The 27735-nt window shown below is 44.4% G+C and overlaps 1 protein-coding gene across 1 annotated transcript in view; it reads left to right on the forward strand.

Annotated features, from left to right (window-relative positions):
• OCA2 (OCA2 melanosomal transmembrane protein) overlaps positions 1-27735 on the forward strand; it is a 358392-nt gene that overhangs the window by 75451 nt on the left and 255206 nt on the right. The window contains exons 3-9 of the mRNA XM_005675804.2: positions 591-689; positions 3126-3314; positions 7178-7235; positions 9221-9293; positions 14755-14915; positions 16647-16729; positions 18168-18321. Of these exons, the coding sequence (XP_005675861.2) occupies positions 591-689; positions 3126-3314; positions 7178-7235; positions 9221-9293; positions 14755-14915; positions 16647-16729; positions 18168-18321 (817 nt within the window). The remainder of the gene's footprint in view (positions 1-590; positions 690-3125; positions 3315-7177; positions 7236-9220; positions 9294-14754; positions 14916-16646; positions 16730-18167; positions 18322-27735) is intronic.

A 27735-nucleotide genomic window follows, 5' to 3' on the forward strand; every position in this document is an offset into this window, starting at 1 on the left:
CACAGCAGTATTCTCGCATGGCTGGTGCAGCAGCCGTAGCAGGAGACATGCTATATTCTCTCCCCTTGTGCCTGACTTAATGGACACAGCCATGATGCAGCACTAGTATGTTACTGCTTTCTAGGTGGAGCTCATGTATATGCACACTGCTGTGGTCCAGGGGCTCATCCTCAAGGGGCCCCCAGTGTGACTGATTCATGACATGTCGACCATATACTCTGGCAGAGTTGGTCAACTTGGGTAAGCAGTTTTGGCAAATGTGCTGGGAACCCTTGGCAACATGGCTCTTGTGAGGAAAAACTGCACAGAATGACAAACACGGCTGGACTCTATTATAACACTAAACGGAGCCTAAAAGTATTGACCCCCCAGCATCTAGTCTGTGAATTTCTGTTTGTATTTCTAGTGTGGTTTAGCCTGGGGTGGAAAATTGTCTCTAATTATCTTAAACTCCAACTTTTTACAATTCAGATATAACATGTGAAGTTTGCCACTGATTCTCAGGGCACATTCTTGGATCTAGCTGTAACCACCAGTGAACACATCCTTCAGTTTTTGTTAATGATCCCTTCCTTCACTGTGTCTTTCAGGTCTCACCCTCCTTTCTCCCAAGTCTTCGGCTCCAGGTCTAAAGACCCCTGCTTTACAGAAAACACTCCTTTGCTGAGGAATTTCTCACAAGAAAAAGGGTGAGATTTTTTTTTCTTTTCTTTTCTTTCTTTCTTATAAAATTAAGAAATCTCTGAGCATTACCCTTATGCTGATTACACTCATGCTGGAGAATAGGATGAGTTTTTACCTGACATGTTTGGTCTCTGCTAGATCCTTGTCAATTCAATGTGTGTTCATGATTCTAGTAGTTGTATTCTGTGCCTTATGAATTTCCAAATAACTTTGAGCATAACACTGCCATGAGTGTATAGCATATGTACACACTCATCCATGCACTTAGCTCTGACAGGCTGTCTTGAGAGGTCAGGGCTTCTCAACTGGGGCTGAGGTTGGTGCTGTCAGGAGATATTTCTGTTGTCACAAATGGGGAAGCAGTACTACTAGCATTTAGGTAGAGGGCAGAAATGCTGCTAAACACTGCAATGCACAGAATACCTCCCCACAATAAAGAATTATCTAACTCAAATGTCAATAATTATTAAATTGAAAATGTATGATTTTAAAGAAAACTCTACTTCTTATAAGTTCCTTTTGAGGATAAACCTTCTTGTTTCTGAAACCAATAAGCAGAGCTGCTCTGTAGGATGAATTACAGACTGTCTCCCTTAGGGTGAAGAACCTTAACTCAGTCTTCCAATTCATCTCCTCTTCCTTCAGCAGTCAAACTTCCAGAAACCTGAGTCACCTTGTTGGTGTTCTCTGATTGCTCACACATTACAATCTTGGGACATTGTCCTGGACCTTCTTTTCCTGCCCACTGACCTTGCACTCAGCCTCCCTCCCACAGCCTCTGAGGAACTTCCCACCTTCTCCCTAGCTCTGTCTGTAACTGTTTGGGGGCCTTCACCATTTAGGGTGCATCAGAATTTGAGGGTGCTCTTATGCCATGTGGGTTCCTGGTCTCACCGTCCAAAGACTCAAGTTCATGGGAACTTGATAGGGTGTAGGAATCTTGACTGTCACCTTCCAATGCAGAGCCAATCTGGCTTCTTCCAGGAAACTCTTGATGACAAGTTGTGTTTCCTTGAAAAAGTTCCCACTGAGTCCATTTTATGAGAGGGAACTCCTCTCCTCCTTGGTTCTCCAGGTCAGGCCCACTCAAGTTTAAGGGGGCTCAAATGTCACCTCCTTTGTAAAACTTTGGTTCTTCCACAGCTCATTCAAGAGTCAATGCTCCTTTTCCTTTGCTCTCAAACACCAAATTCATGTCTTTGGAACTTGTCCATGTGTTATCCGTGATTATGCCTGCCAGCCTGAGTCCTCTTCATCCCATCCCAGCACCTAACAATGCCTCTGCCACGGGGGAGATAACAACTCTCCTCTCTCCTAATGAGTAACTTTGAAAACGAACGCTTCACCCATCTATTCCCTTTAATGCTTTCCTTTGAATTACCTGGTAAACTGTTAAGGCCTGAGACATTTTCAACTCATGATTCTCTAGAAAACCAAGAATTCAAGAACATGAAAGCTTTTATCCTGGGCTTGGAAGACAGAGGCCTTGGGATGCTGAGCCCTGTCTCACATCACAGAAGCAGAATATGGATATTACATATAGGTTTCACATAGCCTAGTTTACATCTTCGAGCTTCTCCTTAAGAATAAAACTTTTTTTTTTTTTGTGAACAAGTCCTAAAGCAGTGATAAGGGTTCAGGAGAATCACAATGCCCAATTGAGCTAACTGGGTTTGAGGGGCATAACATAATAGATTGTGGCTATTGTGTCAATATTGCCATCCCACAAGTATTCCATGCAATACAGGGGAATTCTGAGCTTTGAAGCAGCCTTACTAGAGACAAGTGCTAACTGAGAATGTGTACTGAAGGAGTTGTTCAGAAACTCAAAGATTCAGTAAAAGTAAACAATTCATCCACATGTAATTTGGATAAAAACTTATGATCCCCCTTGATCCATCCTTCTAGATAGAGGTCTTGTTCTTGGGTCCATCTAATCCAGCACTGATGTTCCTCATTTCTGCTCGTGTAGATGTTGGGCAGGAAAACAACATAGACAATCTTCTCTACAGCTCCATTACAGAAAGATGCCTAGTACAGAGGAGGGAAGACTTACATCACTCATTGTGCTTCAGGATGAGTATAACAGAACCAGGTGTTGAGAACTCCAGCACAGTCAAAGAGAAAGCAAAAACTGAAATGTACTAGAGGTGGTCTGAGCCAGAAAAAGGTTTACTGGAAAATTCCAAAATCAGAACAGGCTGATGTTTCTTGAAGGGCCACAGTTTATTTTGAAGATTGTGTGACCCCAGAAGATTTCCCTGAAGTCAAGGGTCTGTGATGTCAAGAAAGATCTATTCCCACCAGTTTGACAGTATTACAGTGTTTATGGCCCTTTTAAAAACCAGGGTTGATTTCACATTTTAGGCTCACCTTTGAGATGAACTGTTTTGGAGATGCTACTGTTACTGTGAAAATAACCACAAAGCCTCAATTTCCAGGTCATGGTGCACGCCCGTTTGCCACCCAGAGTTCATTACTGGTGAAGAATCTTGGGAGGACAGCTCAGCTGAGTGGGAGGGAAGATCCCTGCTAAGCAGAGAATTGGCAGGTTCCTCTGAATCTGCCTCCTTAGAGAAGGGGGAGCTTCTGGACAGTGCTCACGTCAGGTTCCGTCTTGCCAAGCTGAGGTATGATGACTTGGAGCGCCACCACTGGCATGGGGTGGTGGTCACACATCGCATGCCCTGGGACTGGGCTGGGACAGGGAAGTGGGTCTTGCCCTCAGGACATCTTTCCCAAGGACAGGGTGGAGGTGAGGAAGAAGGTTAAGTGGTACTTTCCTGGAAAGTAGTCTGCTTTTCCTTCAGGCCTTGGAAGACAGATAAGGGCACATTTGAACCAGCATGGAGCTTTTAAGAATGCAGGAAAACCTAATTACGGACCTTAATGACTAACATCCCATACTCCTTTCTGTTGTGTGGTTGGAGTCTTCATGTACATGAGGGTTTGCAGATGAGAATAGTCCCTGTGGTGTTCTGGAAGCTGATATTATCATTTATAATCAGTGACTAAGGTTTCTGCACATGCAGCAGAGTATTTTTAGGGGTGTTTCCCTGATCCTGTTTGTGACACCAATTGTCTTGCTGAATCTCACTGTGTATACTGTAAACTGAACCCATAGTAGGCAAGGCACGAGCTAAGAGGCTGGAAGAAAATGTGAAGAGCTGTAGGAAAGGCGTCTCCTGGCTGGCACAGCAGCCATAGCAGCAGACATAACATAACTGCACACAACCATTCAGGGCTTTTCCAGGTGAAGCTTATATATATTTCCAGAACAAAAGTAGCCCGTAGCCAAGCGAGTACCACATGAGGCGTATGTGCAGTGCTCTAAGTGATCTCAGGTGTTACATACCCATGCAAAGCCATTGTTTACAGAACATGGGGTGAGAGGGTGTGAGAGCATGGGACGAGAGACTGGTGCCATCTTGTTAATTTCCTCACAAGGGGCAAGGAATTGGGTGGGTCTGAGAGAGGCCAAGCCCTCCATGCATATGTAGGAGGGCACAGTGTGCGCATGCATGGGGGATGTGAGGGCATTTTGCAGGACCACCAGCAGGGGTCAGAGGAGGGGTGCTCTCCTTGCTTTGTGTGCTGGGGCTTCTGCATGAGCATTCACTTGAGAGAAGTGTTCTATTAAAAACCATGTGTTTGAAAGTGGCATTTTTAGAGACAGAATAAGGCTTGTGGACCAGGACCACCAAGGTCCCCATTCTGTATCTGCTCAAAGGTAACTGAGGAACCAGCAGGGGCCAGGCATGTCCATGCAACTATCTCCTTATTGCCTGGCATTCCCTTTGCTCCACAGCCTTCTGTGGCTTCTACTAAGATGATCTATGCAAAACCCCATGGATAGGTGAGAGGACACCATGAAGCTGTCAAATATTAGTGTTATTATTTCTCTACATAAGGGGGCCCATCTTTTCTGAAGCTGTTTGAAGGGCTGATTAGAAGTGTACCTCCTTGCATCGCAAAGTGTATCTGTCTTTAGCCAGAGAGGCCCACTCTCAGTTGTCATGTTGATGTTACAGGCAATCCTGAGAGGTAGATAAAGGAAGGTACCTCTGAGAGAGTAAGGATTTTGCTTGAGGTCATGCATGGGCTTCCCTTGTGGCTCAGTTGGCAAAGAATTCACCTGCAATGTGGGAGACCTGGGTTTGATCCCTGGGTTGGGAAGATACCCTTCTTGCCTGGAGAATTCCATGGACTGTATAGTCCATGGGGTCACAAAGAGTCAAACACGACTGAGTGTCTTTCACTTTCACTTTCATGCAGGTTTTTGAGAGAAGCAGAGGGGTAGGGGCAGGAATGTGACCCCAGGTCTCCCACCAGTGCTTGACCATAGAGATGTATTTTCGACCATGCCTCCTGATAGGGATAGAGTGAAGGGACAATGTAGGTAATTAAATCCCACTTGGGGAATTTAAGTATTGACAGTATTACAGTGTTTAATAGTGGAAAAAATGTGAGAGACTCTTGTGCTTTAATGATTACTCAAGAAAGCATGTTTGCTTAACCACAAAACCAAAACCTAGCAGACCTTTTTAGCAACAAACCATGCAACAGAAACACAAGACATGCCTCAAAACAATAAAACAATGGTGGCATGAGACACCATCCTGCCTAGTGAGTTCAATAACATGTTCTCTGCACACATAAAAAAGTAATAATTTGTGAACTTAGCTTGATCATATAGGGAAAAGAAAAACTCCCCTGCTCAACCTGGAGGAGGATGGTGGAAGCTTGACATTTACTCAAGAAAGACAAAGATGTTTTCTCCCCTTCCCCACTTTATCTTTGATTATAAAACTGTGGCCCACTGAGTTTTCAGGGTGTGACACTGTCTCACTCACTCACTTACAAGCCTCACAAATGTCCTATTCCAATAAATCGCTTCAATCTATTACTTTATCTCTCGCTGAATTCTTTCTGCACTGAGACATAAAGGACCAGGAGTTCTTTGGAGCCCCTGAAAAGACACCTAATGGTTTCACTTCTAGCCATGTGTAGTTTCTTTACCATGACTGGTCTTAGCTATAGGTGTGGTAAATATTCAGCCAGTTTAATCTGCTTTAAAATCATTTGAATTATATGAAAGCATGTGAACAGGCTCCTGGTCCCCGTTGTTCACCATGATGGTAAGCCCTGATACTGTTTACACCCTTCTCCAGCATGCTGGCTCACAACTCCAGAGGATGCGAGGTTCTTCAAATATCCTGTGGCATGGAAAATAAGATCAGTACATTTAAGCCTTTACATTCAGTAGTTGTTTTATCTTCTATGATTCATAGAGTAGTTGCCTCAAACTTTCCACTGAACTAAAGATTTAGTGACATTCTTTTTAACATGTCTAGAAAGTACTATACATTATTGTTGAAACTTGTAAAAGCTATTTTGGATGGTCAGCTCTGCTGTATATGTCAGTTATATAGAAAGACATTTGTGTTTAGGATAGTTCAATTAATGCTTCATGCTTTAAAAAGAAATATTTTTTATTCCCATTTGAATAGGAACTATTGATCATAATTTGGAAGTATGATATGATTATTCATCAGATTCATTAAATCTAAAAGAATGCAGAACAAGCTTTTGCCATTTTGAAAGGATCAGAAAGATTTTGAAAAAGATGTCCCAATATAGACTTTCTTCTTTCATTCTACAAACATATGTCAAACACAGGCTGTATACCAGCACCCTATCTTTGGCAGGGGCTGAGCACAAATACCCCAGTGCCTGCCCTGGGGAAGCAACCAAGGGAAAGCACCCTCCAGCAACTGGACAGTGATAATATCTTCAGGAGATGGGGTCTGGTGGGCTCTGAGGAGGTGAAAGGAGCAGAGATAAGCCTGGAGTGGCTGCCAGGACCATATTTGCCCAAAGGCCTGAGGGTCACAATTAAGAAGTGTGTAATGATGACTATCAGGGGTCCAGAGAGGGCTGGACTGTCTGTTAAATTATCTCTTAAGGAATTCTTAAAGGATTCTGCTGGTACAACCAGTTACAACACTGCAAATTCTTTCTTGAATTGTTTGGTTATGTCTCAGTCAATGTTTATTCAATGATCAAATCCATATTCTTACCTTCCAGAAAACTTAAGGGAAAATAATTGATAAATATGAATCTGAGAGCCAAGATAAAGCTTGTTTCCAGAAAACCAGAGCCTTTAAAAAGCTAGTGAAGAGGCCCAAATCTTGAACTTCAGCATCTTTGACAAGAAGATGTGTTCAGACATTCAGGTTTAACTTTGTTTCCTCCTGTAACCTCCTCTAAACTGCTTCTCATGAAGCTGTATGTTTACAACAGGTCAGTGATGTTCTCAGCAGTATCCTCCTTCATATCATGTTATAGAAAGAGTTCTCAAAGAATTCTATGTGGAATTCTTTTAGATGGACATTACCCCAGGCTTCAGCAGACATCTGAGGTTTGACCTTTGTGGGTGCATGCAAATAGGACTGCCATCAGCGTTATCTGGGACCTGTCTTTTCTCTTGCAGGTGCTGTGTACGGTGGCTAAAAGTCGCAGGCTTATTTGTCTTTGTGGTGCTGTGCTCTGTGAGTACCATGGCATGCTGAGCCTTGCTGTCTGTTTAGCAGAGTCCCTGGGTGCTTCGGGCTGGGTAGCAGGGTGCCTGAGGTGTGGGACACACACACATTTCTTAGGAGGAGATGCTGAGCAAATGTGAGATCGCAGTCAAGGTGGCTAGGGAGTCCTGCCCCTAGCAATGTTCCTCTACTTTTGTCCCACTTTGTACAGTGGAAATCATGAGAATCTGCCTGTGGTCTGTAGAGGGCAGCTTGCCCTGGGGTCTTAATCCCTATCTTAAGTGGCTTGCCAAATTCTCTTTTCAACCACATGCAATAAGCACTCTTTATTTGTGTTGGGACTTGTCCAGCAATCATTGTTGCCCCTAGGAATGTCTCAGTGCCCATTTGGAGTGGCGCCCAGCTGTTTGGGAGAGAGTGAAGTTCTGTGTCTGCCTCTTCCCTGGAGACTGCTCTGATTTTACTTGCCCTACATCCCCAGGGATGGTTGCAGAGTTAGAACCCTGGGGGCAACCCGAGTGCTCCTCTTGCTTGAGGTGTCATGAGTGTCCTTGCCAGCATTTGTGTGGTATGTGCCTTGATATGGCCCTAGCCAAGATCACATTATAGGCACTTAAAATACATTTGCTGAATGAACAACTATGAGCCTCCCCCGACCCAATCTGTGTGTGTGCATGTGGATGTGACGATCCATGTCTGCCTGTGTGTTTGTGTGTGTGCAGTCCTCTGTGGGACAAGTAGGTCTTTAGTGGTCTGTGGCCATTTTGAGCTTGTGTGTGTGCCTAGGGAGTTATTTTTGCAGTTAATAATTATCTAATTTTAGCATTGGCATAGGATACTTTGTGTGGGCCATTTTTGAGAGACCCCAGCATGTGACAGGGTATGAGACTGTGAGCAAGGAAGGGATGAGTGAGTAGTGTTTCCATACCTGTGCCCTGTGGACTCCAGGACTGGTGTGGTTATGGCTCTTCTCAGCAGGCAGCCTGTGGTGACAGCTGTGCTGGGTGCCCTTTGTGATTGGAAGCTGTGTGTGTGTGACCACGTGTAGTTGTAAATACATGGTCTTCATTATCTGTGTGTGTGGGCATGAGGACTGGGGTTCTATGCATGTGCAGGATAGTGCATGACAAGACTCTTCTCAGTGTGACGTGTAGAGAACAGCGTTGCATCTCAGACAGCAAGCGTGCACGAAGTCAATATTGACTGAATTGAATTGAATACAGGCAACACTTTAATAACCCACAAGGGGGGAGGGGAGGGGTCCGCAGAAAGGAAATCTAGGCTAAAGACAATTACAATGAACTGAAAACTTCGAGTTTACTTTTTTGGTTACCAATTTGCCTTTCTACTTCCTATTCAAACAATTGTGTGTTTCTGAAGACCCAGTTGCTTAACACAGTCTGGTGAGTGGGTGTACTGGAATTTTCAAGGGTGAACTGGGAGGTATGGTTGGGCCAAGTCTCCCCTGATCCCTGTGAGCTCACCTGAGCTCTGTGTCTGGTCTTCACTCTTCTGGTAATTGAAATTTTGGTGTTTTGTGGACAAAACCAAAGCAAAATTTGAGGAATTTGTTTTGAACCTCTGTAATCTGTTATCTTATCATCACTATAATTTAGTTTCTGAGTGTATATAAGTTGCTCTGAAAATTCCACAGTGTGAGCTCTCACCATCATATGGGTTGTATTCCCTACCCTCCCGTACTAGAAAACCACGTTTACCCTCCTCTGACAATTTAATTTTAGGGCTGGGTAGTCAATCCTTAACACTGTCAAATATCAATAATCAAGGCCCACTGTAGCAAAAAAAAAATAGTTTAATGGATCAGAATTTTAACTTTTAATATCTCAGAAAAGCTATTCAGAGTAAGCAGGTAGATTTTGGATACATTAAGCAGCACAATTATCATAACCCTATTTTCAGCTCTTGTCAAAGTTACTTAAATCCTATTGCTGTCACACCACAAATCTATCATTAAATGTTTCTGATTGTTGCAGATTTTATTTAGCCTGTATCCAGATCAAGGAAAGCTCTGGCAATTGCTGGCTCTGTCACCGCTGGAAAGCTACTGTATCTGAACCTTTTTTGAGATGGACAGTCACCCGTGGTTGAGTCACAAAGTGAAAAGACCTGAGAACTATTATGATGGTTGCCCAAAGTCACAGCATAAGCAATCATGATTACTCCCCATGTGTGTTTTGTTCCTCTAGGATATTTGAAAGATAAGGCTTCAGAACATAAAGGGAGGGGCCTTTAGTGAGACTGCAGTGGGTGGGTGGTGGGGAGATTCCCCATGGAAAGGTGACAGCAAACAGTGCATTTTAGTTAAGGCCCAGCTTTCTGTGGCTGTTGGATGCTCTTTCTGTCCCCCCAACCACACCCCCAGCCCCTGCCCTCTTATGTTTTAGCTTAAATTGTTCCTGTTTACCTAGCTTTAAGTTCATTGGTTCTTTCCTTGGCAGTGTCATCTGAGTTTGATGATTGCTTGGTTTTTTATCCTCTGGGATCTCTTGCCATTTTGTAGGTCTCAGCTGCTACAACAGAATACCACAACCTGGATGACTTAAGCAACAGACATTTATTTCTCACAGGTCTAGAGGCTGGACATTCAAGGTCAGATGGGCTGATTTGGCTTCTAGTGAGCACTCTCTTTCTGGCTTTCAGATGGCCACCTTCTTGCTATGTCTCCTGTGTTTGTGTATATATGTGTGTGTGTGCGTGTAAAGAGTGAGAGCTCTCTGGTGTCTCTTCTTACAAGAACACTGATGCTATCAAATCTGGGCCTCAACCTATGACCTCATTTACTTTCAGTTATTTCCTTAGAGACCCAGGCTTCCTAGGTGCCTCAGTGGTAAAGAATCTGCCTGCCGATGCAGGAGACGCAGAAGACATGGATTTCATTCCTGGGTCAGGAAGATCCCTTGGAGGAGGACATGAACATTCAGTCCATAGCAGAGATGAAATTTTAAGCTTGAAGGTGAACACACCTTAAATTCTATGGGCCAGGGGGAGTTATGTAAATCCAATTAAATGTTGGCTATGTTGTGGTCTATGGTTGCCATGGTGACCATCAGTGCCCCAGGCACCTGGAATTTCTCAGCTTTCTTTCATTTCTTTCTTTCAGACCCTGCACTGTTCCTACCCATCCTTCAGGGGTAGGGCTGCTTTCTCATCTTACCTGCCCCCACCTCTTAGGGTTCTGTTGTACTCTTGGGCTCCAGATTTGATGTGCTTCCCTATTAAATTCAAGCTTTCTTAGGAATCTCCCCATTCCATTCATTGTCCCTGTGAGAACTTTCTAGAGTTCATGGAAGAAGAAGAGCCTACAAGATGTTAGCATTCCTATTCAGTGGCTCACCAGGCCAAGGTCAAGGCCTAGTTGAGAAGAGGGCTCAGAGGATCCTGACTCAAGTTTGGTCAAGGAGGAGGTTCTTGCCAGTGCTTCTGAGCCTAGCATTAGATAAGCTCTGAAGCAAACTGAAGGAGAAGGCTGAGAGACTCCACAGTTTAGGTGAACCTCACAGATCTGTTCCGTGCACTGCAGTAGCACATTGCCAGCAGTTCAGAAGTACTTTGCTCATGTGTCTTTCTTTCCATCATGCGTGGGCCTTTAGGACATAGTCCTCTGTTCTGAGAACACCAGAGCAGAGTAGATGGTCATGCTTGTTAGAACAGTATGGAGACTGTGAGCCAGGAATTCCTAGGAGAGTGGCCCTGGTGCTCACAGTGGGGTTGGGTCAAGTCAAGCTCGAAAGACAGCTTACATTTGAGTCATGGATTTGAGTAATGGGAAAAGCAAGAGGACCATGGTTGGATACAACAGAGGAAGAAGATGATTTCTTTGTCTTCTCTCTTCCATGACCTGGTCTGGCTGGGACTCTGGTATAGGTTCAAAGGACTTGAAGGATGATACTGAAAACAAATATTTATTAGTTAGACCAAGATGTTTTGGGGCCATAAAATGTGGTGAGAATCATGTTGGTCTCCAGAGAAGGAGAGAAATGAATAGCATGTAGTTTCTTCTCTTGAGGAGCTAGACCAGGGGGGAGAAAAATCTAAAACAGACAATAGTATGTTTTGAGTGAGCACTCTAACAGAATAAGCCTGAACTACAGAGGACACAGGAAGGAGTGAGGATCCTCTCATGCTGTGGATGAGAAGAAAGGGTTTAAGGAGAGGAGAGCTTGAGCAAGATCTTAAAAGATAGTGGGGTCCTCTAGGTTTGGGGGAGGCCTCTGAGGCAAAGGCAAGATATGACCATAGCAGAGCAGACCTTTCAGAACGGCTGGAAGGCAAGGATCAAAACTGTCTGCAGGGTGGGCTTGACCACAGGTCCAAGTTGCTGGGATCCATAAGTAACTGCTGACACCAGAACATTGCAGTGGGCTTTGACTCCCAGGCACAATGTGGGCATCTGGAAAGACAGAGGGAAAGGAGGGCAGAGGTACATGTGGTCCAGTGTCCCTTGGATTTTGTGTGCACTCCATTTGAGTGGTGGTTAATCATAGTGTGTTTTAATCTTCCTGCTAGGGCGTGACACCCCCGCAAGGACAAAGGCCTTGTTCCATTTTCCTTGCTCTTTGTTTGCAATGTGCTGTGCTCTGATTAGTCATTCAGTCTGACTCTTTGCAACCCCAAAGATTGTACCCCACCAAGCATCTCTGTTCATGGGGATTCTCCAGGCAAGGATATTAGAGTAGGTTGCCATGCCCTCCTCCAGGGGATCTTCCCCACCCAGGAACTGAACTGGGGTCTCCTGCATTGCAGGCAGATCCTTTACCAGCTGAGCTACCAGGGAAGCCCCACAAACATTCATTACATTATTATTAGAAGAAGCCTCTGCTTTTCTGATATTAGCCTTCAAGGGTGCCGATCCATCTCCTAGGTTTCTGCAAGGTCTCTAAAGTTTCTTCTGTGCTGAAATATCTTTTCCCACTCCATACATATCATGTGTCTGCCTTGGGGAAAGACCAAGACAGGAATAATTTCAGTGTGGCAGAATCATCAGTGTCTTCTTGGGCCTTTCCCTACTATATCCTGCCTCATGTGTGACTTCTGTTTGCCTTTTGTCCTTTTTGGAAGCCATGTAGCAGCATAGCTATGGGTAGATGCTTTCTAGCCAAGAGCTGGCTGCCCATTCTCAGCTCTAATACAGGAAACACTGCTGATAAAAACACTTCCTTTTTAAAAAAAATTAAAAATTAATTAATTTAAAAATTAATTTTAATTAAAAATTAATTTATTTTAATGGGAGGTGGATTACTTTTGTATTGTAGTGGTTTTTGTCATACATTGACATGAATCAGCCATGGGTGTACATGTGTCCCCTGTTCTGAACCCCCCTCCCACCTCCCTCCCCATCCCATCCCTCAGGGTCATCCCAGTACACCAGCCCTGAGCTCCCTGTCTGATGCATCAAACCTGGAATGGCAGTCTATCTCACATATGGTAACATACATGTTTCAGTGCTATTCTCTCAAATCATCCCTCCCTCGCCTTCTCCCACAGAGTCCAACAGTCTCTTCTTTACATCTGTGTCTCTTTTGCTGTCTTGCATAGAGGGTTATTGTTACCATCTTTCTAAATTCCTTATATATGCGTTAGTATACTGTATTGGTGTTTTTCTTTCTGGCTTACTTCACTCTGTATAATAGGCTCCAGTTTCATCCACCTCATTAGAACTGATTCAAATGTATTCTTTTCAATGGCTGAGTAATACTCCATTGTGTATATGTACCACAGCTTTCTTATCCATTCGTCTGCTGATGGACATCTAGGTTGCATCCATGTCCTAGCTACTGTAAACAGTGCTGTGATGAACACTGGGGTACACGTTTCTCTTTCATTTCTTGTTTCCTCAGTGTGTATGCCCAGCAGTGGAATTGCTGGGTTGTATGGCAGTTCTGTTTCCAGTTTTTTAAGGAATCTCCACACTGTTCTCCATTGTGATTGTACTAGTTTTCATTCCCACCAGCAGTGTAAGAGGGTTCCCTTTTCTCTATACCCTCTCCAGCATTTATTGTTTGTAGACTTTTTGATAGCAGCCATTCTGACTGGTGTGAGATGGTACCTCATTGTGGTTCTGACTTGCATTTCTCTGATAATGAGTGATGTTGAGGATCTTTTCATGTGTTTGTTAGCCATCTGTATGTCTTCTTTGGAGAAATGTCTGTTTAGTTCTTTGTCCCATTTTTTGATTGGGTCATTTATTTTTCTGCAATTGAGCTGCATGAACTGCTTATATATTTTTGAGATTAATTCTTTGTCAGTTGCTTTGTTTGCTATTATTTTCTCCCATTTTGAAGGCTGTCTTTTCACCTTGCTTATAGTTTCCTTTGTTGTGCAGAAGCTTTTAAGTTTAATTAGGTCCCATTTGTTTATTTTTGCTTTATTTCCATTACTCTGGGAGGTGGGTCATAGAGGATCCTGCTGTGATTTATGTCAGAGAGTGAAAAACACTTTATTTATCAGGATATTTTTGTACTTAAAAAACAAACAAACCCAGTGCATCTTGTTGGGGGAATTTTAAAAAGGGTTAACTATTCACCGGCACTCCCCAACAGTCTGTTTAAATCCTGTAAACACCTTGGCAACAGTAAAGTTCTGCCTTCTCCCAAGTCAGCTCCATAAACCACCTGTTTCTTTAAGGGCTTTAAGGAAGAGTAAAGGAATTGGTCACTGAATAGTCCTGCAATCAGTGAGCTGCTGCTAAGACTTTTGAGACCTTACACAAAACATAGATCATTTTGAGAACCATTTTTGTTTTGCACCTACAGCAGCTTTCTCTCCTGGAGCAAGATAGCTGGGCTAGCTGCTGTTTAGAATCCTTGGGTGGGCCCCAGACCTTGCAGCAGAGGTGAGAGTCAGCTGGCACAGAGAGAGGGAGCCTGAGAGCACAGACCCTTCCATCTGTGCAGCACACCAGCATGGGGTATAGGAGTGAAGGGGCCAGGTTGTGGTGGGGATGCAAGGGCATGAGGGTTACATGTTGAGAGGAAGGAGCATCTTTTCCGTGTATCTTCCCTGATTCAGTCCTTCACAAGCTTTGAAGGGATTTCCCTCCTCTCACTGCAATGGGCTTCACTGGTTTAGCCAATTTCAGATTTGTTGTTCAGTTCTCCCTGTGATTTCTCACTAGCCACCTTAGGACTTGGGCATGGCTGTGGATTAGTTTATCTGTTCATTCAGGAGGCCATCCTGTCTGCTGCTCACCATGAGTCCAGGAACTGGGACAGGTGTTTTATTCTGGCTGCCAAGAGTGGTAGCAGAGATGATCGTAGGATGTGAGACACCAGCTAGATGTTAAAGCAGACGATTCAAAACACAATTAAAGAAAACAAAACCAATTGCGTGTGTCAAGAGTGAGGGGCTGAAGAAACAGGAGCAGGCAGGGCAGATGGAAGGGATGGCCTGAACGTTCCTTTCCTTGTGTGCCTCCCGAGATGGGTGTTCCCTGGGAGGGTGGAGGTGGAAGGGGGTGCAGTCCAGGCCTCTCCCTCTTGTGTCGTAGTTTGCCTTGACACTCCCCCAGCTGTGAACCTCAGCAGCCACGCAGACTCCATGCTGCTCCAGGTGGGCCTGGCAGGGGCCCTGGTGGCCGGCAGCCCCAGTCGTCTTGGGAGAGAAGAGCACGTGCTGGTGGAGGTGACCCAAGCCAACACTCCAGGCTCCAGGTGGCGGCGGCCACAGCAGGTTACACCTAAAGTTACTTGAAAAGAATTGTAAAAAATCATTTTATTTCTTTATAAATTGAATTTCTTCTTGAATGGATTTGATGGGAGCCACCATTATTAGGCAAGCTGTTATCTTTTATTTTGTCATGGAAATTCTCTTTTCTCTAAGGCGTTTATAAAACTCGTACCATTTCAGTAAAGTCAGGCTTTTGAGGTTTCTTTTTTTTTCAATTTAGAGTTTTTTTTTTGTTTTTTTGACAATTCTGGGAAACATATTTTTGAAAGTGCAGTTAAATCTGAGCCTTACATCATGGTACCGAAGATAGTTCAACACCATGGTTCCCTTGAGTTTGTGGACTCTTAGCTAAGGCTGTCTTTCCCCGAGCTTCTGCTTCTATACCAATATGACCTTGTGCTCAGCACCTAAGTCAAGGACTTTAGTTCACATCCTGCAAAGGTTAGGAGAGTCAGCAGTCCCAGCCACCATGTCCCAGAGCCCAGACAAGTCTCTCTCTCGTCTCCCAAATCCTGGCCTCAGGGACTCCCCTGGATTTCCATGATGACTTCCATATGAAGTCATATCCCTAGTTCACAGATTTTCCCTGTTATAACTAATAGAAGGAAACACTGCTGGTATATGAGGCTGTGTCATCAAAAATGGAGTATAACTGCAGTAATGGTGGGTAGAGCACCCGTCACATTTTTCTGCCATACGGAGCAGTGTCCCCAGAGCCAGAGTTTCATTATGAAGAAGGCTGCAGTTTCATGGACAATGGCTGATGCAGCACTGATGTTCTAAACTGGTTGCTCTGGCCATGGTCTTAGGACATAAACTTGGTTTCCCTGTATGCATTGCCTATTTCGCTGGCAAGGATTCCTCAGTAAAGATGAGATAGGCACACTTAATCTGCTGATGGTTCCCTCTGTGACCTTGTGTGGAGGAGGGCATGACCTTTTGTAGCCTGCTGACACATCAATAGTTGCCTACCCTTGGGTCTGTATTGAGCTTCCTGGCTCCAGAAACACAACACAGGAGATTTTTACTGAAGGTTTTTTTTTCTGATACACTCTTTCCAAACATGAAAGTTTTAAGAGAAGTTGTGATCTCTCATTCAGGCTTTGACCAATTTCAGAGTTCCTGGTTTTTATTTTCTTTATGATTTGTGGGTGGCAAGACTTCTGTCTTCCCACTGAAATTTCCCCAGCAGCCACAGCCAGGCCTCCCACCTTTGCCCCATCAGCACCTCCATTTCTGCACACATCTGGCCCCTTTCATCTGGCTTTTCCACTCCCCTGCCCTTGACAAGAGCACCTCAGCCTGTGAAACTGGAAGCTCATCCTCAGGCCCTTCTCCCACAGGCTTCTGGGACCTGGGTGTGGAGAGTTTCCTGCCTCCAGTTTGCAAACAGAAAGCAGTCAGTTGCCTCAGTGGGTTCAGAAGACTGTCTCCAATAGCATGCAGTGATTTCCTTTTCTCTAAATAGGTTATATTTACTTCTGTATTTTTGTGTCTTTGTACATGAATTCTGTATTTGTATTTCTGTATTCTTTTTCTTAAACACAGCTCTCCAAATTATGGATGTTTCCAGCTGCACATCACCTGGCTGTCTCTAACATCTCTATGTGAAAAGGACTTGTGCTCTTTTCTTTCTTCTTATTCTAGACAAGCACCTGCCCTGAACACTGCTGGACCCCAGCTGATGGCCCAGATTCAAAGCCTTACCAGGATTTCATGCTTTGACTTTTACAGGTCACTCATAACTGGACTATATTTTTAAATCCAAGCAGAAGTGAGCACGTGGTGGTGAGCAGGACCTTTGAGGTTCTTAGCAGGTAGGTCTTGGTGACTGAAGTCTCAGGGAAGCTACTCTGGGACATGTTCCCTAGAGAAGTGTGACCCTTGGGACTCCAGTTATGAATAGCTAGGCAAGTTATGGGCTTGGAGTTGCTCCTTTTGTGTAGCCAGTGAGCATGAGTCTGTGGCAGGCATCAAAACCACAGGTGTCAGGAAGTAAGATCGCAGAACCCATTTTGAAGCAAACTATGTTTTACAGCTGATACTTTAAATTCCTTAATATCATGAAGCTACACAGTGGGGAATTCTAGTATATCTTAGAATTCTTTTTTCTGCAACGCCACTCCATTTTTAAGTCTGTACTTTTGGTCACTATATAAGTTTTCTAGGCCTGCTTATACAAATACCACAGGCAAGTGGCTTAAACAGTGGACGTCTATTTCCTCAAGCTGTCAGCGGGGTATGTCCCTCCTGAGGCCCCTCTCCTTGGTGTGTGGGTGCTGTCTCCTCCCTGTGTCCTCATGTGGTCATCCCTCTGCATCTCTGTGCGCCACATTCCTTTTCTTACAAGGATACCAGTCATGTTGGTGTCACTGTTTGTCACTTAATCACCTTTGTGAAGACCTTATCTCCAAATACAGTCACATCCTGAAGTATGGAGAACTAGGATGTCCAGATATGAATTTTGAGGGGGCACAATTCAGCTCGGAGCAGTTACTGAAATTTTAGAGTCTTTATTTTCACCAGGCCACATACTATTGATCTGCATGCTTCTTGTTCCTGGTGTTTTCCCACCATTAGTGACAACCTGACTACCTGTTCTCAGGTTGCACATGACCCTTTTCCAAATTTCTCACATGCGAGAATCGTTGGATTTGCGATTTGTTAGCATGGGCTTCTCAGGTGGTACTAGTGGTAAAGAACCCACCTGTCAATACCAGAGTCATAAGAAACACAGGTTCGACCCTTGGGTCGGGAAGATCCCCTGGAGGAAGACATGGCAACCCACTCCAGTATTCTTGCCTGGAGAATCCCATGGACATAGAAGCCTGGCTGGCTATAGTCCATAGGGTTGCACAGAGTCAGATACGACCGAAGTGACTTAGCATGGGCACAAAGCAATCAGATGTGTGGTGAGGAGGAAGATGGAAAATTAAATGGTTTGAACCACTGTGAACATTCTTGCTCCTGTTCATTGCTGTACTGGTGGCACTGTGGTGAGGCAGGCAATGCCTGAGGGAGGCTGAGGAGCTATGTCAGAGGGGCCTGGCTATGTGGAGGCTGTGTATATATTCACGTGGCTTACCTGTGCTCAGGCCTCCTCACCTGGCAGGTTAGGCACTCTGAGATCGGTTCAGGCTCTGGTTATAGCCATGGGTGACTGGTGTTGGGAAGAAAGCTGAGGGAGCAAGTGCTGATGGTTGATGTCAGGTCTGTTTCCTTTATCAGTGGTATGATATTTGCTTCATTCTTCAGAGAGCCTGTTTCCATCAGCGTCCACGCCTCCCTCCAGCAGACCCAGATTGTTCCTCTTCTGATGACTCATCAGTACCTCCGAGCAAGTGTTGAAGCACAAGTGACCATTGCTGCGGTCATCCTCGCTGGGGTCTACATGCTAATTATATTTGAGGTAACTTGCATGCCTGCTCTCCTGGGTTTATCTGTGCCCACGGGTAAGTGTATTTTAACATGTTGGGTGCTAGGGATGGGCTCAGTCTTGCATTTTAATCGAATTGAAATAGTGTCTTTCCTAAAAAGTAACATTTCCCTCATTCTAGGTAGAAAATTGCTCTGTACTGGAATATTTGCTGAATCTTGGCAGTTGCCATATGCAAGATGAGTTTTGCCAGGCACTAGAAAATTTTTATTGAGAAAACTGAATGTGCACATGATTTTCTCACCCTCGATTTGCTGCTCACACAGAACGCCCCTGAAGGGACAAGTGTTGAAACTTTCTGAGAATCAGGGTCTGTAAAATGGGCACGTTAAAATACCCGCTATCTGCTTCATAGGATTGTATGCATGATGAGGACCTTGGAGACCTTGGGCTATGTGTGGGGAAGGATTATTATCTGTTATGTTTATCAACTCAGCTAATTAGCCTAATGATTTCATGTCCCATCAATTCAGTGTTTTTGGGAAATTTTAAGTGTGGCTATACCTTCAATAGCATGAAACAAAGTACAGACACTGCCTGACTGGGCAGGTCCATTGTTGTTTTAGTTGTGAAACCAGATTTACAGCAACACACAGATGGGACTTTTGGCTCCACTGGGCTGAGCCTGGAGGATCAGGAGGTGAAGGTGAAAGTAAAGGGGTGTGTTTTCTCAAAATATGAAAAGTGCCCTGGAGCTTCAAGGAGGTGATCTGAGGGGGGAGTGACCAGAAAAATTCTCGAAATTCCCTGAGGCTGTCTGATCTGTCTGTGAGGAATGTTGGCTTCAGCAGGTTGAGCCCCTAGTTGTCCAACAAGGTCCATCCATGGATTTAGTTGCTCTGTCTCATTTATTCAGGGGCAGCTCTATTCTGTACCCCCCCCATCAATATTATTATTGTTTCAGGGTTCCTATGATCACACACACACTCTGTGATCAGGCAGAGTCTGGAGGAATCCAGGAGCAAGTTTCTGAGCAGTTTCCTCCTCAAGGAGCCACAGAAAACATTACTTCCTCCAGTGGCATTGTTTAAGGGCAGGCTGCTTGAGATGTAGTGTGCAAGGTTTTTGTTGAGGTGATTTTATAATCACAAAATTAATACACAGAAATCCTCTGCATTCCAATACACTAACAATGAAAAATCAAAAAGAGGAATTAAAGAAAAAACCACATTCACCATCACAACAAATAGTATAAACTATCTAAGAATCAGTTCAGTTCAGTTCAGTCGCTCAGTCGTGTCTGACTCTTTGCAACCCCATGAATTGCAGCACGCCAGGCCTCCCTGTCCATCACCAACTCCCGGAGTTCACTCAAACTCATGAGTAAACCTACTTAAAGAGACAAAAGACCTGTATGTAAAAAGCTATAAGACACTGATAAAAGAAATCAAAGAACATGGACAGATGAAGAGATACACCATGTTCTTGCATTGTAAGAATCTGTATTGTGAAAATGACCATACTACCCAAAGCAATCTAAAGATTCAATGCAATCCCTATCAAATTACCAATGGCATTTTTCACAGAACTGGAACAAAAAATTTTACAATTTGTACGGAAATACAAAAGACCCCAAATAGCCAAAGCAACCTTGAGAAAGAAAAATGGAGCTGGAGAAACCAGCTTTCCTGATTTCAGATTATACTACAAAGCTACAGTCATCAAGATAGTATGGTACAGGCACAAAAACAAAAATATAGACCAATGGAACAAGATAGAGAGCCCAGAGATAAACCCATGTACCTATGGGAATCTTATCTTTGGCAATGGAGGCAAGAATATACAATGGAAGAAAGACTGTCTCTGATAAGTAGCGTGCAAAAACTGGACAACTACATGTAAAAAGCATGAAACTAGAACACTTCCTAACACAGAACACAAAAATAATCTCAAACTTTATTAAAGACTAAAATATAAGGCCAGAAACTATAAAGTTCTTAGGGGAAAACATAGGCAGTACACTCTGGCATAAATCACAGCAATGTCCTCCAACACCTACCACCTAGAGTAGTCAAAATAAAAACAAATGGAATCTAATTAAACTTAAAAGCTTTTGCACAGCAAAGGAAACTGTTCAGTTCAGTTCAGTTGTTCAGTCATGTCTGATTCTTTGCGACCCCATGAACTGCAGCACGCCAGGCCTCCCTGTCAATCACCAACTCCCAGAGTCCACCCAAACCCATGTCCATCGAGTTGATGATGCCATCCAACCATCTCATCCTCTGTTGTCCCATTCTCCTCCTGCCGTCAATCTTTCCCAGCATCAGGGTCTTTTCCAATGAGTCAGCTCTTCGCATCAGGTGGCCAGAGTATTGGAGTTTCAGCTTCAACATCAGTCCTTCCAATGAACTGGGTTCCAATGAACCCAGGACTGATCTCCTTTAGGATGGACTGGTTGGATTATTTATAGGAAACTGTAAACAAGTTGAAAAGACAGCTCTCAGAATGGGAGACAATAATTTCAAATGAAGCAACTGGCCGAGGATTAATCTCCAAAGCATATAAGCAGCTCATATAGCTCAATATCAGAAAAATAAGCAACTTAATCAAAAAATTAGCAGAAGGCCTAAATGGATATTTCTCCAAAGAAGACATAGAGATGGCAAATAAACACAGGAAAAGATGCTCAACATCACTCATTATTAGAGAAATGCAAATCAAAACTACAATGAAGTATCACCTCACACCTGTCAGAATGGCTATCATCAAAAAATCTATGAACAATAAATACTGGACAGGATGGGAAGAAAAGGGAATCCTCTGCACTGTTGGTGGGAATGTAAACTGATACAGCCTTTATGGAGAACAGCATGGAGATTCCTTAAAGACTAAGAATAAATCTACCACATGACCCAGGAATCCCACTACCGGGCATATACCCTGAGAAAACCACAATTCAAAAAGACATCTACCCCAGGGCTCATTGCAGCACTATTTCCATTAGCCAGGTCATGGAAGCAACCTTGTTGTCCATCAACAGAGAAATGGATAAAGAAGATGTGGTATAATAGCCGGATATAAAGGAAAGGATGTGAATCTGTTGTAGTAAGTCAGAAAGAGAAAGATAAATATCATACATTAATGTATATAAATGGGATCTAGAAAAATGATACTGATGAAATCTATTTGTAGGGAAGGAATGGAGTTGCAGACATAGAGAATGGACTTGTGGACAGAGCAGGGGAATGAGTGGGTGGGATGCATTGAGGAAGTAGCGTTGACACATACACACTATAATGTATTAAATAGATAGCTAGTGGGAAGCTGCTATATATCACAGTGAGCCCAGCCTCTGTAATGACGTAGAATGGTGTGATGGGGGAGAGAAGGGAAGCTCAAGAGGCAGAGGATATATATATATATATATACATATACATATACATATACATATACATATACATATATATATATATATGCTGCTAAGTCACTTCAGTCGTGTCTGACTCTGTGCAACCCCATAGATGGCAGCCCACCAGGTTCCCCTGTCCCTGGGATTCTCCAGGCAAGAACACTGGAGTGGGTTGCCATTTCCTTCTCCAAGGCATGAAAGTGAAAAGTCAAAGTGAAGTCGCTCAGTTGTGTCCGATTCTTAGTGACCCCATGGACTGCAGCCTAACAGGCTCCTCCATCCATAGGATTCTCCAGGCAAGAGTACTGGAGTGGGTTGCCATTGCCTTCTCCTATATAATGACTAACGTGTTATTGTACAGCAGAAGCCAACACAACATTGTAAAGCAATTTTCCTCCAATGAAAAAAGAAAAGAAAAAAATAAGAAAATATCACATTAGACATGACTATTTCTCCTAACTCTCAAAGAATCCAGATGTGCACAGGTGGTCTCAGCTGTTCCTACCCTCCCTCTCTTGCTACCTTGCCTTCGCAGGTGGCGCTTGTGGTAAAGAACATGCCTGCCAATACAAGAGACATAAGAGATGTGGGTTCAATCCCTGGGTCAAGAAGATCCCCTTGAGGAGGGCATGGCAACCCACTCCAGTATTCTTGCCTGGAGAATCCTATGGACAGAGGAGCCTGGCAGGCTACAGTCCATGGGGTCTCACAGAGTCGGACATGACTGAGTGACTTAGCACACACAGAGGACAGACAGCACTGTGGGTTACTCTGGGATCAGAAACACCAACACAGCCTAGCTTGGGTGCCATCCCCAAACCACCCTTCCCTCACAGACACATGAATACACCCATGCTGAGGCGATTTGTTTGGTAACATACAGACCCTGCCAAACCATCACAGGTGGAAACAACAGATGAGTTTGAGAAGAAAGTGGGTGTGCTCGCTCTTATGTGAAGTGCCTTTGACACTCAGACCTCAAAGAGTGATGAGACAACCCCCAGTGAGGTGGCAGCTGGCCCACCCCTCAGACATGGCCCCTGCCTCTCCTACACACAGAAGACCCTGGGCAAGAGGAATAGTCACAAGAGCAGTAGGGTTTGGGGGAGAAAGAGCAGAGACCCTTGTTGCCAGGCCCTCCCACACCACTGGCCAGCAGGTGAACCCTCTTTCATTCCTTATGCAGCTTCTTAGGCAAACTGGACCCCTTGATGAAAGGAGATGGTTCATGGCAACATTCTCAAAGGAGACTCCAGAATAGCAATGGGTGCCAGAAGTTCCCTCCAGTGGCAGTGCAGTGAGAAGTGCAGCAGTCAGTGCTCCCCCAAGGTAGGTCCCCAGCTCAGCAAGAGTCATGAGATTCTCTCCAGCTATGTGAGAACCAGGCTCAGTGGGCTCTGGCACCAGAAGGAGAAGGCACCACCCCTCCCTGTAGGGGTATGGCCACCTCCTGCTTCCAGCCAGCCTCTCAGCATCTGCACATGTGGTCAACAGGCCTCTGCTCACTGTAATCTATAAGAGACCCAGGCTGCTTCTCACCTGGGCACCACTGAGGCAAGAAGAAGGAGAAGTCTCTCTTCTCATATCCCAACAAGCAGAACAGAGTTCACAACCAAATCTGACTTCAGAGGGAAGGGTGGGCAGTTCACCATGCGCAAGGACAAGAATGCATTCACATGGAAGAACAAGCAGGCAAGGTCCGCCACTTTCAAAGAGGCCAAAGCACCCTCTTCCTAGGAGACAAGGGAGGGTGGAAAGAGGACCCACCTGGAAGATAGTGCAGCAAGCAGAGCACTGTTACTACCTCATAGGCAGACAAGACCCAGCCCAGGAAAATAGGAGCTGGCCCAGGTCTTATACTAGGGCACAGAGAGGTAGGGTGTCACCTCAAGGGACAGCCAGTTCATGCCCTACAAACCAAAAAGTTCTCTAAGTTTTGCAGATGAAGAAAGTGAAATGTGGAGAATTTACTTGGCATCAAAAAGCCGATAATCATCCTACTACATCATGGCAGTAAGAAACAATTGGAAAACACAGCCTTCAATTGGATGCACATTGTAAGAGCTAAAATGCCTATGAAACACAAAGTGGTACTGAATTCAAGGCCCAGAACTCTACCACTTGTACACTGTCCTGGGAATTTTTAGAAACACAGGATTTAGAACCAAAGATCGTCTAGGAAACCCACAACCAGTGTTTCACCTGTCACTATGGATCAGTTGGCTCCTGCCATTGCCCTCACGTACTGGGAGGGAATGGGCTCAAGAAGGCACAGGTCCCTCCTTCCATGAGCAGCCCCTCCTTAAACAGAGGTGCTCCTGCTGCCCAATGCTCCCCAGTCCAGGAGAATTTATATGAGATGACGCAAAGCAAAGGCTCCCAGAGCTCACGCGGGGTCCCTAGAGAGCAAGGCACACAAGCAGTGGCATATAGCTGCTTGCGGACAGTGTGCAGCAGCCAGCACACCACATGGGCAGAAATGGCGGCCATGGGAGTTCCACGTATCTTCAGATATTTAGGTAGCTCATTCTTCTGATGAGTCTCCCTGCACTTTATTTATCCTTACATTTACCAAAGTAGCCCAAGGAAGAAGATTAGTCAACCATCTCACGTTCTGAACATTTAAATGTAAACTGGGAGATGATGTCAGCATCATGGCAGCATGAGCTAGCCCTCCTTTTTGTCCCCCTTTTCTGATAGCTAACTAAGTATCCATCCACAAAGAAAAAGTACCTCTGTAGGAGCAGTGAGATTCAAAGGACCTAGGAGGAGCCTCTCCTGCCTGTGCATCCAGTAATAAGCAAACATACACTAGCCTAAGCTGTGAAACCAGCAGGAGCCAGCAATGGCAACCTCATCTCTCTTGGCTGCTATCAGGGAAAACCTAGACAATGCTAACCTGAGCAGATACCCAGGAACAGGAGAGAGTTTGTAGAAGCCCAGCCTTTCTGAGAGGAAATTGCAGCATATCACTGAAGGAAAACAATACAAGTTAGGACACATTGGAGAGGGTAATAGGACCATGGTCAGCACTGCCCCTCTCCTAAGGCCACACTCCATCAGGCTGAACTAGCTGACAGGGAGTAAGTGCTTGGCTTCCCCAGCTGTGCAGGATGCAGGAAGAGAACCAACTTCTCTCTGCCAGAACCAGAGTACTCAGGCAGGGCATCCATGCCCGCAGGGAGGGAGGTCAGGAAAGAGTCAAGTGAAACTATCAAAGGGCGTTAAAGGAAGACATTTCCTGCTGACTGCACTCAGCACTTCAGCAGGAAATCTGATCTTTGACCTGGAGAAGCTCATCCTAGGCTCCCCCCAAGGCCTGCAGCCATCCCTAACTCCAGCCTCCCCCTGTCTCCCCCCACTGCCTTGGTAGTGGCTCCTAGCACATGCTCTCTGTGTGGTGGTGAGAGCACTGTTGGTCAACAGTAGACGGAATGCTGCCAGAAAACAGACTGGCTGTGGGCAAAGGAGAACTGGAGCTATAGCACTGTCTACTGCCAATAAAAGGGGCTTTTCCAGCAGCTAGCCTGGTGAGCTGCAGAGCTGGAGAACACATAAAAGCATACAAATTCTGTCACAAGAAGGAGCAAGAAGAGTGCAGCAGGTGTGTCCACAGGAGATCAGAGAAAAGTATCCGGTGTAACAGAACAAACAAACAGTATATCCCACCTGAATACAACTAATAAAGATTTGAGGAGATGTCTGCTACTTTGCCGACAAAGGTCCATGTAGTTAAAGCTATAGTTTTTCCAGCAGTCATGTACAAATGTGAGAACTGGACCATAAAGAAGGCTGAATGACGAAGAATTGATGCTTTTGAACTGTAGTGTCAGAGAAGACTCTTGAGAGTCCCTTAGACTGCAAGGAGATCTAACCAGTCTATCCTAAAGGACTATTCACTGGAAGGACAGATGCTAAAGCTTAAACTCCAATACTTTGGCCATCTGATGCAAAGAACTGACTCATTGGAAAAGACCTTGATGCTGGGAAAGATTGAAGGCAGGAGAAGAAGGGGACAACAAAGGATGAGATGGTTAGATGGCATCACTGACTTGATGGACATGAGTTTGAGCAAGCTCCAGGAATTGGTGACAGACAGGGAATCCTGACGTGCTGCATTCCATGGGGTCGCAAAGAGTTGGACATGACTGAGCAACTGAACTAACTGACTGCTACTTCAAATGAGAAAGCATCAATGTAAAGCTACAAGTAATATGAAAAATCAAGGAAATATATCATCACCAAAGATAACAACAGTCATTCAATAAGTTAACTCAAAGGCACAGAATATTGCTATCTAGCTGATAAAGCATGAAAAGTAGCTATACTGATGCAGATAACAAAGTACTGGTTACCTGCAGGGAGGGGGTGGAGGCAAAATATAAGGGTGGGAGAGTGGGAGGTACAAACTATTGGGTGTTAAGATAAGCTATAAGAATGTATTATACAATATGAGGACTATTGCAAAAATTTTGTAATAACTGTAAATGGAGTGTAACTTTTAAAATTGTAAAGTAATTAGCCTTCAATTAAAATAAATAAATAAATTAAAAATAGTTATACTGAGGATACTCAATGAGCTACAAGGAAAGACAAAAAGACAATTCAGTGAAATCAGGAAAACAACACACGAACAAAATGAGGAAATTAACAAATGAATAGAAATCATGAAACAGAAACAAACAGAAATTCTGGAGCTAAAGAACTCAGTGAGGAAGATGGAAAATGCAATAGAACATCAACAGCAGAGCAGACCAAATGGAAGATAAAATGACAAGTGATCAAGAGGAAAGGAACTTTGAATAACCCAATCAGAGGAGACCAAAGAAGAAAATGAAAAAGAGCAAAGAAAACCTTCATTGTCTGTCAGATGTTCATGTAGGATAACTGGATTCTAGAAGGAGACAAGTGAGAGAAGGGGGAAGAAAGTTAATTTAAAGAAGTGATTGCTGAGCTTCCAGTTCAGAATGGCAGAGTAGAAGGGTGGGCACTCATCTCCTTCTGCAAGAGCACCACATCACAACCAGCTGTTGAATAACCATCCACAGAAGGGCACTGGAACCTTCCAAAGGAAAAAAAATTGATGCCTCACATCCAAAAACAAAGAAGAAACTGCAGCAAGACAGTAAGAGGGACACAGTCACAGTAAAATCAAATCCCATACCTGCTGGGTGCGTGACCCACAAACTGGAGAACAGTAATATCAAAGAGCTTTTGCCACTGTTGTGAAGGTTCTGAACCCCACGCCAGGCTTTCCAGCTTGATGATCTGACAAAGGGACTGGGAATTCCCAAGGAATTTACCTTGAAGTCCAGTGGGATTTGATTACAAGACTTCCACAGGACTGGGGGAACCAGAGATTCCGGTCTTGGAGGGCACAAACAAAACCTTGTGCTCATCAAGACTCAGAGGAAAGGAGCAGTGACTCCACAGGTGACCAAACCAAAATGACCTGCTAGATTTGGAGGGCCTCCTGTGGAGGCGTGGGTCAGAAGAGGGTCACCACAGTGATGGGAGTATTGGCAGCAGCAGTCTGGGAAGGTCCCCCTGAGGTCTAATGGTGACCCTCTTGGAGGTCACCATTAACTGGACCATAGAGTCCATAGACTTGAGGGCTGGGTCTTCTCAGGTCAAAAAACTACCAGGGAGGGAGGGCAACCCCACACATCAGCAGATAACTGGATTAAAGCTTTACTGAGCAAGGCCTTGCCCACCAGAGCAAGACCCAGTTTTTCCCACCACCAGTCCCTTCCATCAGGAAGTTTACACAAGCCTCTTAGCCTCCTCCATCATGGGGCAGACAAAAGAAGCAAGAACTACAGTCTTACAGTGACTAAAACTAAAACCACATTACAGAAAGGTAATTAACATGAAAAAGCAGAAGGTTATGTCCCAGATGAAGGGACAAGATAAAACCCCAGATAAACAACTAAATGAAGTACAGATTGGCAACCTTCCAGAAAAAGAATTCAGAATATTGATAGTGAAGATGATTCAGGACCCTGAAGAAAAAAATAGAGGCAAAGACTGAGAAGATG

Source organism: Capra hircus, chromosome 2 (assembly GCF_001704415.2).
Source record: "Capra hircus breed San Clemente chromosome 2, ASM170441v1, whole genome shotgun sequence".
In the NCBI taxonomy this organism is placed as follows: Eukaryota; Metazoa; Chordata; class Mammalia; order Artiodactyla; family Bovidae; genus Capra; species Capra hircus.